The sequence below is a fragment of the Hylaeus anthracinus genome, unplaced genomic scaffold (assembly GCF_026225885.1).
Source record: "Hylaeus anthracinus isolate JK02 unplaced genomic scaffold, UHH_iyHylAnth1.0_haploid 12002, whole genome shotgun sequence".
In the NCBI taxonomy this organism is placed as follows: Eukaryota; Metazoa; Arthropoda; class Insecta; order Hymenoptera; family Colletidae; genus Hylaeus; species Hylaeus anthracinus.
In genome coordinates this window covers 9,682,193-9,698,366 of record NW_026534349.1, presented here as the reverse complement: position 1 = coordinate 9,698,366, position 16,174 = coordinate 9,682,193, and the positions used below count along the sequence as shown (strand labels likewise).

At 45.2% G+C, this 16,174-nt stretch overlaps 2 protein-coding genes across 6 annotated transcripts in view; one reads left to right on the top strand and one right to left on the bottom strand.

The window, feature by feature from the left end:
* The window catches only part of LOC128892137 (uncharacterized), a 258,224-nt gene that overhangs the window by 187,553 nt on the left and 54,497 nt on the right, over positions 1–16,174 (top strand). The gene's annotated exons all lie outside the window — the stretch shown is intronic.
* The window catches only part of LOC128892131 (uncharacterized), a 39,817-nt gene continuing 34,335 nt past the window's right edge, over positions 10,693–16,174 (bottom strand). For all 3 annotated transcript variants that reach the window (XM_054152274.1, XM_054152275.1, XM_054152273.1), the window contains one exon: positions 10,693–14,630. In XM_054152274.1, coding sequence (XP_054008249.1) covers positions 14,463–14,630 — 168 coding nt within the window. In that variant the 3' untranslated portion in view covers positions 10,693–14,462. The remainder of the gene's footprint in view (positions 14,631–16,174) is intronic.

Genomic DNA, 16,174 nt, shown 5'->3' with positions numbered 1-16,174 from the left:
ATCCCGTATTCCATACTACGTAACTCGTGGTTTCTATAGGATTGAGGTTCAGTCCACGTAAATAAATAAATTTCGAATCTATACATGAGATCTGAGATTTAATTAATGTTAGCACTCGAACTGTCGTCGATGCCAGGAGACCGCTTGTTTATCGATATACCTGCGTATGAACTGTCCGTACCGAGGTCAGAGTCATGTGTAAGTAATGAGGAAGCAACCGACAGTTAGAGTTAACATTTGGTGCCGTTAGCAACAAAAAAATATACTCTCGTCGCTCTGTTTAATTTTTTTAACCTTTGGCCATCCTTGCCTCCTCGAATACTGTCACTTACATTGAAAAATGAAAATCGGTCAAGGAAAAAAATAAATCGCGAAACTTCAAAGGGTTCGTGGATCGTCTAAACTGTGTAGCAGAATCGATGGAAGAGAGAAACGCTCGGGAGATGGTCCCTCGCGTTTTGTTTTCTTGGCCGGTCTGGAAGTTACCTGGCCATCGACTGCGGCGTAAAAAGGAACAACGCGATTTCCTCGGGATCGGGGTTTGGCAGCACGCTATCGCTACAACGGGCAAACGTACGAGCGGAAACCGCAGGAAGGCAGTTTTTCTTGTCGAAAGGGACTCGGTTGCGCGATGGTTAACGACGGGCGAGAGAGCACTCGTATCGGCTTGCGCGCGGCGCCTCCGCGTGCCTTTTCCGCGGCTGGCACGTCCCGTCCTATTTCTCGTACGGTGGCGGAACGAGTCGCGAAGAGCAGAAAGAGGAGGAGCGAGGAATACTAAATTTTCTACCTTTGCCCGGTCGAAAAACGTCTCCGTGGTTCGTGGGAGACGGTTTCACCGCGGTGAGTTTATCGAGACGATGCAGTCTCTAGGCGCGGATCAATAATTCCGTCGAAGCGCGCGGATGCCTCGACTGCTGGGAAAATAAAACAGGATCGAGGCGGTATGCGCGGCCAAGGAAGTAGGTCGACGAGTCGCGGGAACACCGTTGTTCGTCGCCGAGGAGACGGGGGCGCGATACCCTTTCTGTTCGAGGTTTCCTCCCAGAACCAGGATTCGAGAGAAGTTCTCGAGCGCTCGTTCCTAATTACGTGTAATTTTCAGAGAACTCGTTCAAACTTGCCGGTTCGAAGTTACGTTTTCGAATTGCCACGGGAACGATTCGGCAGGATTCGTCGATTAACACTTTCGCTACCGCAAACCGACGGAAACCACCCATGCGATGCGGGTCGCTGGTATCGCGCCCCCAAACAACATAATTACGCCGCGTTCTTAACCACCTCAGACCTGCTTCTACATTCTAATAGGGACGAACTTTGGTATCATCCCTTACCGCGAAACAATTAGTTGTTTAACACTTAGGTCGTCCGCAAACGAAGCTACTCTAAATCTAATCTCACTTTACACTTTACAAGTTCGCAGCCATTAGCTCGATATTATTCGCGACGAAGGATTGTTCGTCACGAATAATACCGATTACCAGGTCTCACCACGTGGAGGTTGCTGCGACTGGAGACCCGGAGATAGAAGGAATCAAACTTCCTTCGATCTCCCTCTACATAGAGTATACATACGTAGATGCATACTCTACATAGAGTCGACGAGCTTAATAATAAGTACGAAATGATGAAAATCAAAGGAAAACAAAATTCCCTTCGATTTCCAAAGTCTATGTCTGACTCTGCCAAACAATTATTCGAACTAAGAGGGTGAAGTTAAATTGAGATCGCGACGCGACGCGACCATGAAACTAGACTTACTGAGTCAGTCCCGTTTCCTCTTGTTGCATCTGGACTCGAGAGGAAGACGACCGACGCCTCCGAACCAGTCCTCCACACCCTGCACCCATCTGAGAGTCACGACGGACCCGACTTGCATCCGTCTCACTGCGCTTTGGACTTACTGCACTGCGCCGGGAGCCTGGACTACACCAGACGGGATACAGGGAGTAGAGAACCGATCCGGAGGAGCCGATTGTCGTCCTCTCGAATACAGATCCACCAGGAGGACGGCGACCGACCTTTCTGTCCAGTTACACAGTTGGTCACTTCACTTATCACATGAAGTAATAGTGACCGAAGTGCTGAACGAAGTTGCGAGTCCAATATGGACTTACGAACAAGCAAAAGAATTAAAGAAATGATTAATAATTGTTTGGTAGAGGACAGACACTCGTACACGCATGCCTTAAAACTAACTTAGATACATGCCTTAAAACTAACCAAACCAAACTAAGCTACCCACAACCAATACCAAGCTACGATAACTAAGGGAAAATAGGAGGGACGCGAGACGCGGACGCGCGATCGCGAGATCCATACCGACCGAAGAATCATCGAAGAATGAGATCTCGCATCTCGCATACCTGTGTCGATCGAGGGTCGGGGCTCGCTTGTGCCTCTCGAAGTAGAGAAGGGGAAGGGCAAATAACAACCCCGTGACGCTCAATTTGAAGGCTAGTTGAATCCATCGAGAAAATAATTCGTGAAACATTAATATCACAGCAAAATCGTATTTCCCGTCATTGTTTAAATAATAAGTGTTGTTAATACGATTACTCACGATTACTTGTTTAAATTTTATTCTCAACTTTTCATGTTCGCAAATATTACTTTCTCGAAAAACATGGGTATAATAATCTGAAACTTTAAAATGCATTAAATATGTACATAGTAACATTCAGTCTTCGATTAAATATTAATAAGAATCACGGTTCAGAATTATTCAAAAACACGGTTACATTAATTATTAACAATATTTAAACAGTAACCGAGAATATGACGTTGCGATAATATCGCACCGCGCGGACAGCGATAGATGCTAAAAATGTTAAAAATCATTTATTGACGATATACTCCCTTCGCAGTCAAAGTGTTAATTTGAATGTTTATTTATATTCGCACTATTCAAAATGGCTAAAAGTATACATTCCAAAGAAAGTAAAGTATTATTATTATTTATCGTTATAAGAAGTCTTAAAATATAGTATAGCACAGCTCGATCGTGTATTGCGGCTAGGTGTTCGCGATGTATCATGGTCGAACTCGTCCTTAGCAGTGATAGGATTAAGGCAGCCCCTGTTCTCCCAGGGAGAACGGAAGAGCACGCTCGTTTCAGCGAATGGTTCGCTCACGTTTCCGGGAATAAAGAGGAACGATGGGGAAACGCGAATAGGCGGTTTGGGTTGTGGATCGATCGACGTCTCGAGTACCTCGGTAAACAGTTCCATCCTCGGGGCGGATATCGAGTATTTTCGCGGATTTATCGGCGAGTCGCGAATACCGACGGGCGTGGATCGATAACGGGACGTTAGATTTCCGACTGAATTCCGCTCGCTTTTCGTTTGATTCGAGTTGGAAATTATCGAGCAATTACCGATAATTAGTTTGCTCCTCTCGAAACGTCGTCGGGCGCGAGCCTGGAATCTCGTCGCGTTTCGGTTCGAATTCTCGCGACGAGCGCGACTCGCAGTAAAGCGCCGAGGAGGATGGTACAGGGCGCAGCAGGGAGCCAAGTGGCCGACAGCCCTCCTGCATAGTCGAGGAGAAGCAGGCAATTTGAATAAACAGCGCGCGTCGCGACGAATCCATTAGACGACGACGCTCGGCGGAGGGTTGTCGCCGGTGCGGTCCAAGCACCCGTCGAAAAGAATAGAATCCGTTGGCCGAGGACCTCGTTTATCCGATGGATCGTGGACGTCCAAAACCCTAACGCGTACATCATGAATGCGAGATATCTTGTACGAATTAGCGTAGGAGAATGGCAGCACGAATAAATCGTCGTATCGATTATCGATGAAAGGAACTGCGACAACCTTACGAGTTTCTAATTCTTCGAAACTTAACCCTCTCAGACCTGAATTATTTTTTATTCTCGTACTAATATAATTTAATTTTTAGGGTTAATTTGGACTAAAATTAGTATGGACAACAAAAATCCTAATAGTGTAGTTTTTGAGGAAGTCTGGTCTTCGCCCTAAACGATAGCGACGGTTTTGTGTCCTCAATTGTGGACGCTAGGTTTGAAAGAGTCAACGAACGTTGTTTTGTCAATAATTTAGATGATGAAGCTACCCAAAAATTAACTACTTTTCAACCTCATCTTCTTTTGTAGCTTGAATTCGCGATCAGGACCACTATTGTTATCCTCTTCGAAGATCGTAGATAATAAATTATATAAATCATTTATTCATACAATTCACTACCGCGATCTAGTAAGTACTAAGGCTAAAAGCCCTAAATTGCGGGATCCCCAAGATTTATTTAACTCGCGAGCATGGTCTGTCCTGATTTGCGAACGTGTCACGCGAAACGCTCCCGCGCGAAGAGATACAGCGCGAATGAATTGAGTTCTAAACTACAGCCGTGGCTGGTTTTACCATGACACTATGAATGGTGCGGCGGACGTGTACAATCCGCTTGAATGCGGTCGTCTAGCAAGCTTCGTAATAGCGTCCAACCACGACAAGCCTTCCTCGTGCATCGGATTAAAAACAGTACACTTTCAAACTCCGCCGTGTCTCGCAACGCACTATCGTTTCAACGCGAACTCCGCTCGTCGGTTCAAGTTGTTTCCCTCGAAAGGACGGAGAAACCGAGGACGATGTTCCCGTCCTTTGGACAGAAAGATTGCCAGCCAAAGAGTCGCATCGTTTCGCGGCAGAACACGGTCGTGGCGCCGCGAGAAAGATGAAAGGAGAGGGTGAGAGGCGTTTATAGGGTGGATGTACGCTGAGGAATCGGAACAGCAGGGGAAAACCGAGAGAGAGACCAAACTGTCGGCAAACTGTATTTACCGTTGTGTTGTTTGCAAGGCGCGGGTCTACATTGTGCGTTCTCCAGCTAACTTTCTTAACGATCTCGTGGTTCTGCTCGTGTTTTCCTTAAATACGAGGAAACTCGGAGATAAGCCGAAACCAGTTAAACCGTCGCGTTTCCTTTCCCCGTTGTTCCTGCCAGCAGTCGTTTAATCCTTCCGAGAGGGTCGAGGCTACCCACTCGTTTCGCGGAACGTCGGCGCCGGAAGGACGAACGAGCCGAGGAAAGAATAGAAACTGGAATGACGAAAGTATTGCGAAGAACCGAGACGGACGGACTGGAGAATTTCTGACGACGCTTTCCGTCGAGCCTTCCGTTCTCCGTTCGACGCCGACGTCGCGAGCGTATTGTCCCCTTCAGCGACGAGAATAGAGCTCCATTGTTATTACTATCCGCAAACAGGCTAACGCTCGTTAATTTGCAATAGATCCTATTCGTGGGCGTAGGTAATACGTAGTGATATGTAATGAAGTGGGGTTGTTGAAAACATCGAGGCTGTTTTTGAAATATTTTATTTCTTTTAACACAAGAATATATCTTGGACTTTTTTGGTAGTATTGGTATCAATTTATTCATTTCTTCTGTGGGAATGAATACTTTTCTAACCCTGAATTGTACGACAATACGCAGTATTAATACTTATCATTGCATTTCTTACCCCGAATTGTTGTTAACAAACATTCCAAGTCCATATAAATCTGAAATGCACAGCTACAACATTTAATAGTGCACTGCGCGTTATCCAAATGAGAATATCATATTAAACATTATTATTATTATTTTGTGAACCACATAGCATTCGTTATTTCATATAGTATTTCGAATATTTCTTCTCTAAATTCTATCCCGCTATTCATCGAAGAGCCAAGAGTGAGGTCGGTACATTCAGAGAGAATCGAATAAACGCCTGTATTTTTAATACCGCGTTGACTCTCGAAGCCTCTGCTTCTGCGATTACGATTGAAAATGCAATTCTCGAAAAGTGCAACGAGAGAGGAAGTAGCGAAATGACGCGTCTTGCGCCACGGGCTACGAATCTCGCCCCTTATCGGTGCAACGATAAGCGAGGGGATGATGCGGGATGCCGATGCCAGACCCGTTTGAAATTCACCGCGCAGTCTATGATATTATCTCGAGACAATTAAATTAGCCGCTATTGAAACGAAGTTATTTCGAGCTAGAATAGAGGCCGGGGCCGACCCGATGCATACAAAGTGGCGAAATTTCGGAGGCGCCAGGGATAGCGTTCGTTCGCACTCGGGCAGCCCGCTTAAATGCCATCGGCGTCCGCGTTAATTAGATACTCGCTCCAACGGCCGATAATTACGCGACGTCCGGTAATTAAATCGCAGTCGTCCGAGAAGGCTTTTATTCGCGTCCCGTCGCGTGCGACGCTTTGCATCCCTCTGTCGAAGCGCCTAATCTTCCTCACCTCGTGTGACGCTGCATAAAAGAGTATAACGTAGATTTTTTTATACATACCTGGTCGTTTCGTGTCCATTATGAACCATAAATATCGATTTGTTCCGCACTGAATCGGCGTTCGATCTTCTTCTGCTCGGAATCTCTTCTCGAGTTTTATTTGGCTCTGTGATTTCTATCTGTGATGGTCCTAACAAATGTATCACCACTGGAATGAGATTCTATAATATAACAGCGCTCTGGACCCTCTCTCTCTCTCTCTTTCTCGTTTCTCGCTGATTAGGCTAAGGATAGGTTAAGTATATCGTGTAATTTTATAATTTTACAATGAGACTGCATGTGAACATTGAAATAAATACAATAGGATACAATACAATAATGTAACAGTGCTCTAAACTTATCTAGAGCATTCATCCCTGGCTTTATGTGCTTTAATGGCTAAATAAATAAACGAGCCTCGACACCTAAGTCTCAGGGATCACTTGGCGCGACTTCTGCCTTTCGTTCTTCGAAAGCTCGAAACTCGCTAGGTTTCCGGTGCCACGAGTAATTCGCGGCAGCTACGTAAATTCCAGCTTAAACTCGACTCGAATTTACGATCGCGACGGCGCCCTCTGAATCCTTGATTTACGAGGCAACGCGATCTCAAGTACAATTTGCCGTCCGTCACTGTCCGTAGACCATTCACCGATCGTTAGCGTCGGTTCGACGAATATTTTTTTTTTTTTTTTATTAATTTCGTGTACTCTCCGGATAAAACGCTTTAATGTTCTGTGAAGAAACGAGACAGAGGCGCGAGAGAAAGGACAACGAGGAGAGAGGATCGGCAGAAAAATGAAACGATCGTTTCGCTGTGCGTAAATGTAACATTTATTTCGGCATAAATTATGACGATAGATACATAGATTAGGTATAGATACAAAATGAATTGACTGTAGACAGGACTGTAGCGAAAATACACATTTGTCGCACCAGTATTCATTCGTACTCGATTTGTTCCGCTTGCTCCCGGCAACTCCGATCGGCGCTACTATTTCTTTCGCGAACGATACTCGATCTCGGTGGAGGACAGAGCGGTTGCGCGAGATCGTTCCGCCGTCGACGTTTGTCCTTTTTATTTTTTTCTTTGTTTCTTCTTCTCAAAACCGTTCGGAAAAAGGTTAGAAGGAAGAAGGAACGAGCGAGCTCTCACGGTTCATCGGTGACGGGACATAATCGAACGTAATCGGATGGCCGCGTGAACGGGGCTTATAGAAAATACAAAGTCACGAGTTTTCTGAGCAACGTGTCGCTCGCACGGCGAGCTTCCACTTCCTTTCGCGACGTCTCTAATTATCATCGATTGAGCGACTAGACCTAAAGCGATCTTTGATTTTCGTAAGAGCCCCGGGCGAGTGAACCCCGGTGGCGTTATTTTGATTCTTCGCGCTCGTTGATGCTCGCAAAACTCTCAGTTCGGCGAAACGACCAGGACTTTGACCGAAAACGAAGCGACACTTGGCACCGAACAAGAGAACGCGACGCGTTCCTTCGAGCGGAGATCAGCCTGTGAACGAATCATTGACGTGTAAAACGAAACGTAAATCCGCGGGAAACGCAACGATTTTGGCAAAATATCGCGTTGCTTGGCGCTACATGGCGTCGTAATCTACTTATTGTATGTATATCTCGTATGTATATATAATATAATATGTATATATATATATTTTTATATACATATGCATGTGCCATGTATATGTATATAATTTTTTACGAACCGTTCCACGATTAATTAGGATCATCACAGCCATAGCTTTGAATACGAATGCGTCGTTCGTATTTTTTTTCCTTTTTTTTTTTAAGACCGATACAATTACAGTTAATAATCCGTTTGGCGGTAATAGTAAAGATAAGGTGCGGACCTTTCTACCGGTTATCGTTATATTTGGTTTTCTACCAGCTACACATCGATTACAACGAGATTCGAATGCGATAGTCGTACGAGACATTGAACGAGACCGAGCTTTTAAACTCTTCGGAGCGAACGTGAATCTTGGATGGAAATCGAACTAAGCGACAAGCGGTCTACGTGATTCTATATCGTATTCGTAATTCCTGCTCGAGACGAGTAGCGAGTAGAGTCAACAGATTTTGCCTGCAGGAGTCCACACACTGTCGCGACGAACAGTAGAACGAGTGAGAATTCTGGATAGAAAGAAACATGTTTATTATGAAGTGGACGCGTTGTTTTCTCTTTGACGTGATTCACAAAGCTAGCAAGAGAGCGTTAATGGGTTCAATGATAAAGCAAACAGAAGGCAACGAAAACAATATCCAAACTCGTGAGAACATTGAATCACGTTCCTCTGTTTAGTTAAAAGGTTTGTTTTCGTATTACTTACCATTCATATTGTCTCCATTTGCTCATTTAAATTTATTCCAAACGGTGGCAGTGGATTAATCACGTTGTGGAATATGGTTGATTTTTGTATTAAATATTTTTATATTTTTCTTAATTATCTGACTCTTTCAAGTAAAAATACAGCGTTCACGCGCACCAAATGAACCAATCAAGGACTGCTTTCCATCCAGAACACCCCTCCGTTTGATTGTGCAGCGCTTTACGTTACATCCTGATCTTCGATTTTCTGTTGACCGGACAGCCGCCTCTGTTTTCGATTTCTCGAATCGAGAGACGGAGCGACGGAACGAATAGTCGATTCGATAGTCTCTCGCGGTCAAAGACTGTTACCTCTACTTTTCTCTCGAGCGCTATCGGACGTCTACTTGGTAACGAGAACACACTACTTGGCGAAACTCGACTATCGTATCCTAAACGGAGTATCCGAGGTAGTTCCGTCGCGACGACTGCGAGAAATTGTTTTCGTTCCGTTGCGCGCGTCGACCACGATTTGCATTACCGCGGGCTCGCGAATCGGCGATCTGCGTCGCCTAGAAAAAATACAATTTATCGATCGCAAAGGGAGCAAAGACGCGACCGGTTCGTCTCGAGGGAAGAGCGATTCGCGGTGGTCGACGCGCGGACAGGAACAAACGATCTTCGTCGCCGAACGGAATTCGATCGGACGGGTGATGACGAAAATGACGACGACGACGACGACGACGACGACGACGACGACGATAACGGTAACGATAACGATAACGACGACATCGACTTTCCTACGACCACTACGATACGTTCTACGATTATAATCTCTCTACAGTCGGAGGATAGATTTCCAGTCACTTCCTATTTTCCGTTCCAGTCGTCCGAATAAAATTTTGATCCTCTTATCTCGGCGCTGGGCCGCGCTTCCGGTCGAATTGTTTTCATCGATTCCGGCCATGCCGGACACGCGTCAAGCCCAATCCGCGATCGGAACGATAAGCGGTTCGTCTAATCGAGATTAGAACTACGTGATTCGCCGTCTCTGTTGCCGACAGAGACGAGTGGAACGATCGGGGACGGAACTTCGGAAGTCGGGAAGGTTTAAGACAGACTAGAGACCCGTTGTGCAGCTGACGACGATCGGCGTCGCTTCTCTTTGGTTTCGAGGAAAGCGTGCATCCGCGGGTCGAAGCTACGGCTAAGTAGTTAGGAGGGACCGTGATTTCGGACGTACGTTCATTTAAACGACTATCTACCGATTCTAGAACCGGCTACTCGAAACGAAGCGAACACACAGAAACCGTGTCGACAAGCAAGGACGAGTGTCTATCGAGAAGACTAGAGTGCTTTTCGCGTTGGACGACACTTTATCGCGCTAAGGAGCGTACTCGAGATAAGCGGCTCGAGGAAGTTCTACATTTTTAAAAGCAGGAAAGAGCTTAAACGCTGAATATATCTGTCTCTCGAAGGCTGCGCGACGAGTGCCTCGAGGAAGCGCTACGCGGGCTACTTAACACGCCTGACGGTGGCCGCCAACACGGTACCAACTACTCGCATAAAAACGCAACACAAAAGATTTACGATCTCGATGAACAACGTGAGATTTCAGTAGAAGCAGTTTTTTCGAGGGGACCCGGGGACCGCGAAACGTTTACGGAAATTTTTACAAGGGAGGATCGCGAGGTGGTTGACGACTTGAATCTATCGTCTCCCAAAGGTTGAAAACGGGTATGATATAGATCACAGTTTTCGAAACAGTTGTAAAAATCGAAATTATAATACAACAGTTATAGATTTAAAAGGTTCTAGCCTATATGAGTTTTCTACGAGTCTATAACACTTTATCTACTTATTTCGAAACAGTCTGCAATTTAAGAAATAATTTTTGTACATTAACACATGTCAATCTAGGCTGACAATAATTCCTCCAAACTGATACTAGGTACATCGAAAGCCAAGTCTGTTTTCAAAAACTGAACATTGTAAATGGACATCCACGGTGAATAAATTCCAGATGTTAAACACTGGAATTAATAAGCCTATAAATAGGCTCTCGGTAAATAAAGTGTTAAGAAGAGAACGGGATTTCTGTATAGCGCAGGAGGCTAAGATAATTTTTTCTCGAGTGCAGTTGCTAGTGCACGAAAATGCTCGGGTCCCCCGAAAAGTGGAAAAACCTACGATCGGGTCTACGAGCGATCTAAATCTATCGACTAGAGTCTGCCAGACGAAGCGTTTTATCCCTACGGCTAAACTAACGATCTACGACATCGACTGAGTTTCCACGAAACTTTACCTATCAGCTTTGAGACGAACATTTGTACGCTGTATCCATATAGCGACACTCTACACGGTATTCGCGACCCGGGCGGGAACGAGCGCGGCTAGTTTCGTTCTAGGAAATTATAAAGTTTCCCGGCGAAAAACGCGGGGGCGTTTTCACAATCGGAATTCGACGCACGACGTGGCGCGCAAACGGAAGACGAAAAAACGATTAAACGAAAAACAGCCCGCTCGTCCTATCCCCCCGTCGAATCGCGAAAAACCATTAAACCCTGTAACACGTAATAGCACTCGACTAAATGGCACGTAGAATCCGATCGGAATCGATCGGACTCCTTTTCACCTGGCGCGGGGTCCGCTGCCGACGCGACGATCGCGGCAGCGTCGCGATCAACAACCGCGGCGAGAACTTTGTTCGATAAATAGACGGGCGAACGGACTGTGCTGAGGGGGATGAATGGATGGATGGACGCATACATAGCCAGGCGGAGACAGCAGAGAATGGCGGAAAGCAGACGTTGAGCGAGGGAGAGAGAGAAGCGTTTATTCGTTTCAACTACATAGGGGATGCCGTTGCCCTGAAGCGATCACAGGAACGCGCGTGGACGTCGAGGTACGATTAAACGCAACGTTTAGGCCGTTCCCGCCACCCGAACGACGTAATTTCAAAGCGATTACAAACAAAATCGCAGAATCGAGTCTTGGTGGAAGAAATAGGTAAAGGAAAGTGACCGAAGTCGCCACCTCCAGTTGGAAAGGAATCAAAATTGCACAACACCTGTCAGAGCGATTCTATTAATTCTTTGCACTCGAGAGATGACTCTGGGTCACCAATAGGTTTGACGTAGCAAATAAACCAGCGATAATGTTTGTTTAAGTTTAATTTCTTTGGAACTCGAAGTTTCGATAAAACGATTGTCGGTGAGGAGAAGATGACCTGATTCTCAAATCTCAAATTAGAAATCTCATTTTCAAAGTCAATCAAAGCTTAGGATTTGTGGCAATGGAATGCTAAGGAAGTATCTTGAGTTGCTGGTAGATAACAGAAAAATGTCCTCGAGTGCAAAGGGTTAAAAACAATCAAGGACCCGGATCAGTCTGCAGTCTAAAAATTCGATCGGGTCGTTTGGATGGGAGAGTAGCTTCGTGACACTCGCGTTCTGCCAATCGCCGAATACCAACTTGCGATCGTTCGATCACACCTTACACCTACACCGTTCATATTCAACGTGGAATACACCCTTGAGCAAAGCCGGAAGTACAAAAATCCTCTGGATGGCGATTACGAAGAGCTCGTCGCATAATACGGAGCTGGGTATCGATCGCTCGCACGGTCGGGTCGGCCGACGAGTGATCGAGATTACTTTGATCGGGACGCATCGTGACACGGCCAAGTTTCTACTTCAAGTTAACAAAAATAAGTATCGCGTCAACCATGCGCCGTTTCACGATGATCCCAGGAGAAGAGGGGCTCTGCTTTTGACTCGCGACTACCGCCGGCGGGCTTCTATCCTCGGCTTCCTTCGAGCGACGCGGTGGAAAGCTCAAAGAACGGAAAGCGTGACAAAGCTCGAAACGCCCCGCGTAAACCGGACTCGCTGCAAGCTACAGCGTGGTCCAGCTGTCTCAACGAGCGGATTTGCGGTCCTCGGGATCGCAAAGATCCCGACATCCAGATTCTACCAGCACGATCGATCATGCGGGGCAAAGCAGAGGGGTCGTTACGCGTCAAATTGGACACCGATTTTGCTGAAAGATGGATGCTAAAAATTGGTCAATCTTGGGGTAACTCGCAATTGAGTCGTTCACTGAACAAATCGATTAACTCCACCATAAAAATAACATATAAAAATTGTAACATTGCTGACGATTATTTTCTGGCTATTTTTTCTTATTCATTTTATATACCGTTAGATGAAAGCTGCATCTGTATTTATGTATTCTACGATGTTTATTTGAATTTATATTATAAAGAGAATTTTAAAAGACAATGTACATTATTTCATCGCATTTCTCAACTTTTCGTTTTATGGAGTTAATCGATTTGTGCAGCGAATGACCCATTTATATATCGGCAATACGATGGGAAATATAATAAAAAAGATGAAGTAGAAAGTGCACATATTCTATGAAATTACTTCTAAGTAATAATGCAATTGCAATCATATTTTTTCATAAGCGTTAATACTCGTTCATGTAATATAAATATAGTCTTTTATCTGTAAAATAGTGTCTCAGTGTTTGCGTTTCGTGAACTTGTTTCGATAGCTCGATCATTTCAAATGAACAATTTCCAATTTTTCACTATGTACACTTTCTGCTCCATCTATCTGTTTAAGAACTTCCCCCATCGTGTTAACGACAGATAATTATTCATTTATAGTTTCTCGCGATCTAACGAAGGACCTTATCGAACATTAAGTCAAAACTACCCCAAAATACCATTTTTCAACATCCTTCTTTGAATATACAGTCGATTCCATAAGTATTCGCACCCTTTGTACTTATTGAAAAATTCATGTTTCCAAATAAATTTGTAATTGTAAATATGTACACGTGCAAAGATTATTCATGTACATATTTATAATGAAAAATTGATTTGGAAACACGAAGCATATCGTTTAAATTAGACAAAGGGTCTAGCAGAATAAGGATAGGCAATCGGCCCCCACTCCAATTTTCATTGCTATTATGTGCCGTACAATGCTTTTGACCTAAGGGAGACCTACCAAAAAAATCAAGAATGATGATCGGTTATTCCTAGATCCGTTATGCTAGATCGTTATGCTAGATCCTTTCTTCAATACATGGCACGAATACTATGGGACCGACTATACTCCAGTCTTTCGTTACGTTTAAACGTATCTCGAAGGATTTTAGTATTTCAAAAAATCCTTCGAGATACGCTTAAATATCACCGAAGACTTTAACGCGTCCAAGTTCGACCACAGCTAGAGACATTACTCCTGAAGGTGTCCGATTTGTGGAATGACCCGAAGCGGGGCGGCTTCCGCGCGAACGGTAGACCAGAAGCAGCGCACACCATAGGAGGAGGACGCATAGGAAACCACAGGATGCCGTTGCATACATATCGCCTGCGAGATTTACGACCTTACGTACTAATACTTTGGAAAATGCTTTGGTTTTTCTCGATCACCGTTGCTTTGTATACTCGACTTAGGTATCGTTCGTCGCTAGTTAAAACCTACTTAATTCGAGCTAAGTTAAACACTACCTTTGGACGTTTGGCATTTTGCTTTTTTGTTCGCTTACTTTGGCTGCTCGTGTGCTCTATTAAATTTTTGACGCGCGACGCTGTCGACTGTATATCGGTTCTCCGCGTTCTTCCGCGAAAGCGTTCAGGCCGGAATGTCCGAGGAGGAGAGAAGCGTCGGGAGACGCGGATTCCGGCGACGCGGTGCTCGCGAGCGTCGTTCTTCGGACGTGAAAGAGATTCGTCGAGAAATTGCGGCCCATCTCGGAGGAAAGGATCGTAGAAACCGCGCCCTTTCCGATCTTACGTATAGTGTTCGCAGTCCCCACACTCGGAGAGCGTGGGTGGAGACGGACACTAGGTGGTGTTCGGATCCTCGTAGGCCTTCTCGTAGTCCCGTCGACGGATCACCGCGAAGTGTGTCATCTGGAAGGAGTTGGTCTTCTTGCAGCCACGCTCCAGCGTACCCGTCATACTGTAACCCATATTGAAGTCGCTCGACGAAACGTTCGACGTCAGGTACAACTGCAGACAGAAACAAACGCACGTCGTTCAAAATTACGAGGCTCGCATATGCGCGGATTTCTCCAAACATTTGCCTCGAGCAACACACGCCAACGCGAACGCGATGCATTTCCAGTTCGCGACAAACTTTTGATTAATAACAGCGCGTTACCTCAGCCCGACTTTCGACCGGAAACGTAGATTTACTTCCATTCGTACATACCGTGATTTTATTTCGCTCTGCATTTCGGATTCTACCTCCGGGCGTAATCAAGGCGTGTTGTTGCTATCACTAACGTAGTCTAACGTGTCCGATTCGTTTCGATACAAATATTGTTCGAATAAACTTCAATTCACCGGTTGGGAAGCTGGCGTTAAGAAAAAAATTCTTATCCTCAGGGGCTGCAGCTGTGTTTGATCGCAGCTACGGTACGGGTGTTGGCGAACCCGAGGTACCCGAGCTTCTCACAGGCCCATTCGGCCTTACGATAAGAGAAAATAGAGCCATAGGAATACAACATGCAAAATAGAAAAAAGAATACCAAGGTCATATTATATGTAGCATATGAGTTAAAGTAAATATTTTAGAAGTAAGTGAGATAGACTTGCATGGTCTGAATACGGTTATAAAAATGAACCAAGCAAAAATTCTTATCTTCGCAACCGTTGAACATAAGACCCCCAATTTGTTTTCTTGAATTATTATCGAATTATTATCAGAGACTTTATTACTAAAGATCTCAATCGTGAGTCGTGAATTGAATTATATTTCGTCCAACGCCGGTTTCTACTCGAGTTCGGCCCTTTGATGCTCGCCGTCCGGGAAAAGCATCATCGCTCCGGGTTTACGTGCGCATGCAGCCGCGAGCGTGTACGTGCTGCTAACGTTCGCGTTTTAGCGTCGTAAATTTCCCCGTCACCTATACGTTACGTCGCCGTCGCACAATAGAAGCCACTTTAGAATTTGGGTCGTTCGAAAATCCCCGGGTTTCTCCGCCTCGTCGCGGAAAGTATCGTCTCGTAACGCGACAGTTTCCTGAGAGGCGATCGTCGAGGCGGTAAACGTGAAAAATTTCGGCGTCCCGAAGAAAAGTAGATAAACTCGAACCGTTACGAGAAGGTGCGACCAGTGCTCGTTTGTACAGGCACGCGTGGCTATCGATTACACTCACTTTCCACATGCAAAGATTATTGGCGTTGGGGATGGGAATCGGTTTATTTCCACGGTTCGAATAGTTTTTAAAGCTCTAACGTGACGTCAATTGCCATAGTTCGTTCTCGGTGTCCCCTTTATTTCTATTTTTATACAATGGGTGCTCGCGATTTCGCATAAATGGAATACGGTTTCTGTGCCTTCGGGAACTTTATAAGATCTGGTATAAATTCCACGCAAAGTTTTCTCAACGAAGACCACTTGCTCCTCGTTTCTACGATGATCGGCGCAATATGAATTTATTCGTTCTTTTCCGCGTAGAAACCCCGATCGAAACCCATTTACGTTTTTGTTATCATAACGTGATTCTTCACGTCTGCAAAGCAAACGAAAGTCTTACTGTTGTCGAAAG